Raw genomic sequence first — 1,055 nt, forward strand, 5'->3', positions numbered from 1 at the left:
CCGCCGCGGGCGCCGGCGCTGCGTGGCCGTTCGGCCACTGCTGCAGCATGCGCGAGAGCACCTGGTTCGCCGCGCTGCGCGTGCTGGTCAGCTCGGACGTCAGCTTCAGGGCGGCTTCCTCCGCCGCCCGCTTGCTGCCCACCAGCTCTGACACCTGCTCCTGCAGCAGCGCAAGCTGCCGCTCCAGCACCCGCACGCGCGCATCCGAGCCGCCGCCGCCGGCGTCGCCGTTGCCGGCCCCGCCTCCGCCGCCGCCGCCACCGCCGCCGGCCCCCGACTTGCTGCGCAGCGCGGCGGCCAGCCGCATGTTGTCGGCGCGGAGCGCGTCCACCTCGGCAGAGAGCCGCTTGACCTCGGCCGGCCCGACGCGCGTCCCGAGGTTGATCGCGCTGCTCTGCCGCGGCACGTGACGCACGCGGCGGCCGGCGGCGCCGCCATCGATTGGCGGGTAGCCCGGCGGGAGGCCAAAGCCGTCCCCATACTCGCCGCCGCCATCCTCCCCCAGCGCCGCGACCGCCGCCGCCGCGGCGGCCGCCAGCCGCCGCTGTTGTTGCTGCTGCTGCTGTGACTGCTGCTGCAGTTGTTGCTGCTGCTGCTGTTGCTGCTGTTGCTGCTGCTGCGGCTGAGAGTCGTCCTCTTCGCTCTCGGCCCCCGCGTCGGGCGCCGCTGCGCCGCCGTCCACGCCGCCGCCGCCCCCGTCGCCGCCCTCCGCGGCGCCGCTGCTGGCCTCGCCGTCGCCGCCGCCCGCGTTGTCCCCGCTCTTCTCCTTCAGGCCGCTCGCCCCCACCTTCAGCAGCGACCCGAAGAGGCTGTCCCCCGGCTGCGGCGCGCCCAGCACGCTGCTGCTCGGCCCGCGCATCGGCTTGCGCTGGCGCCGCCGGTACGACTCGCCGGCGGGCGTCGCCGCGCCGCCGGCGGCGTCGCTGAGGCCGAGGCCGCTCGCAATCTCCTCCTCTGCCCTGAACGCGTCCAGGGCGTTCTGAAGGCTGTCGGCGTCCCCATAAGATATAGCAGCCCCGAGCCCGCCAAACAGCCGGCTGCGCTGCTTCGCCGGC

At 76.1% G+C, this 1,055-nt stretch overlaps 1 protein-coding gene across 1 annotated transcript in view; it reads right to left on the reverse strand.

The window, feature by feature from the left end:
• The window catches only part of MNEG_12137 (hypothetical protein), a gene marked incomplete at both ends in the record, with an annotated part of 1,429 nt that extends 570 nt beyond the window's left edge, over positions 1–859 (reverse strand). Inside the window, one exon of the mRNA XM_014039394.1 lies at positions 62–859. Within this exon, the coding sequence (XP_013894848.1) occupies positions 62–859 (798 nt within the window). The remainder of the gene's footprint in view (positions 1–61) is intronic.
• Between the last annotated feature and the right edge of the window lie 196 nt (positions 860–1,055).

This window comes from Monoraphidium neglectum (genome assembly GCF_000611645.1).
Source record: "Monoraphidium neglectum strain SAG 48.87 unplaced genomic scaffold scaffold03085, whole genome shotgun sequence".
NCBI classification, from domain to species: Eukaryota; Viridiplantae; Chlorophyta; class Chlorophyceae; order Sphaeropleales; family Selenastraceae; genus Monoraphidium; species Monoraphidium neglectum.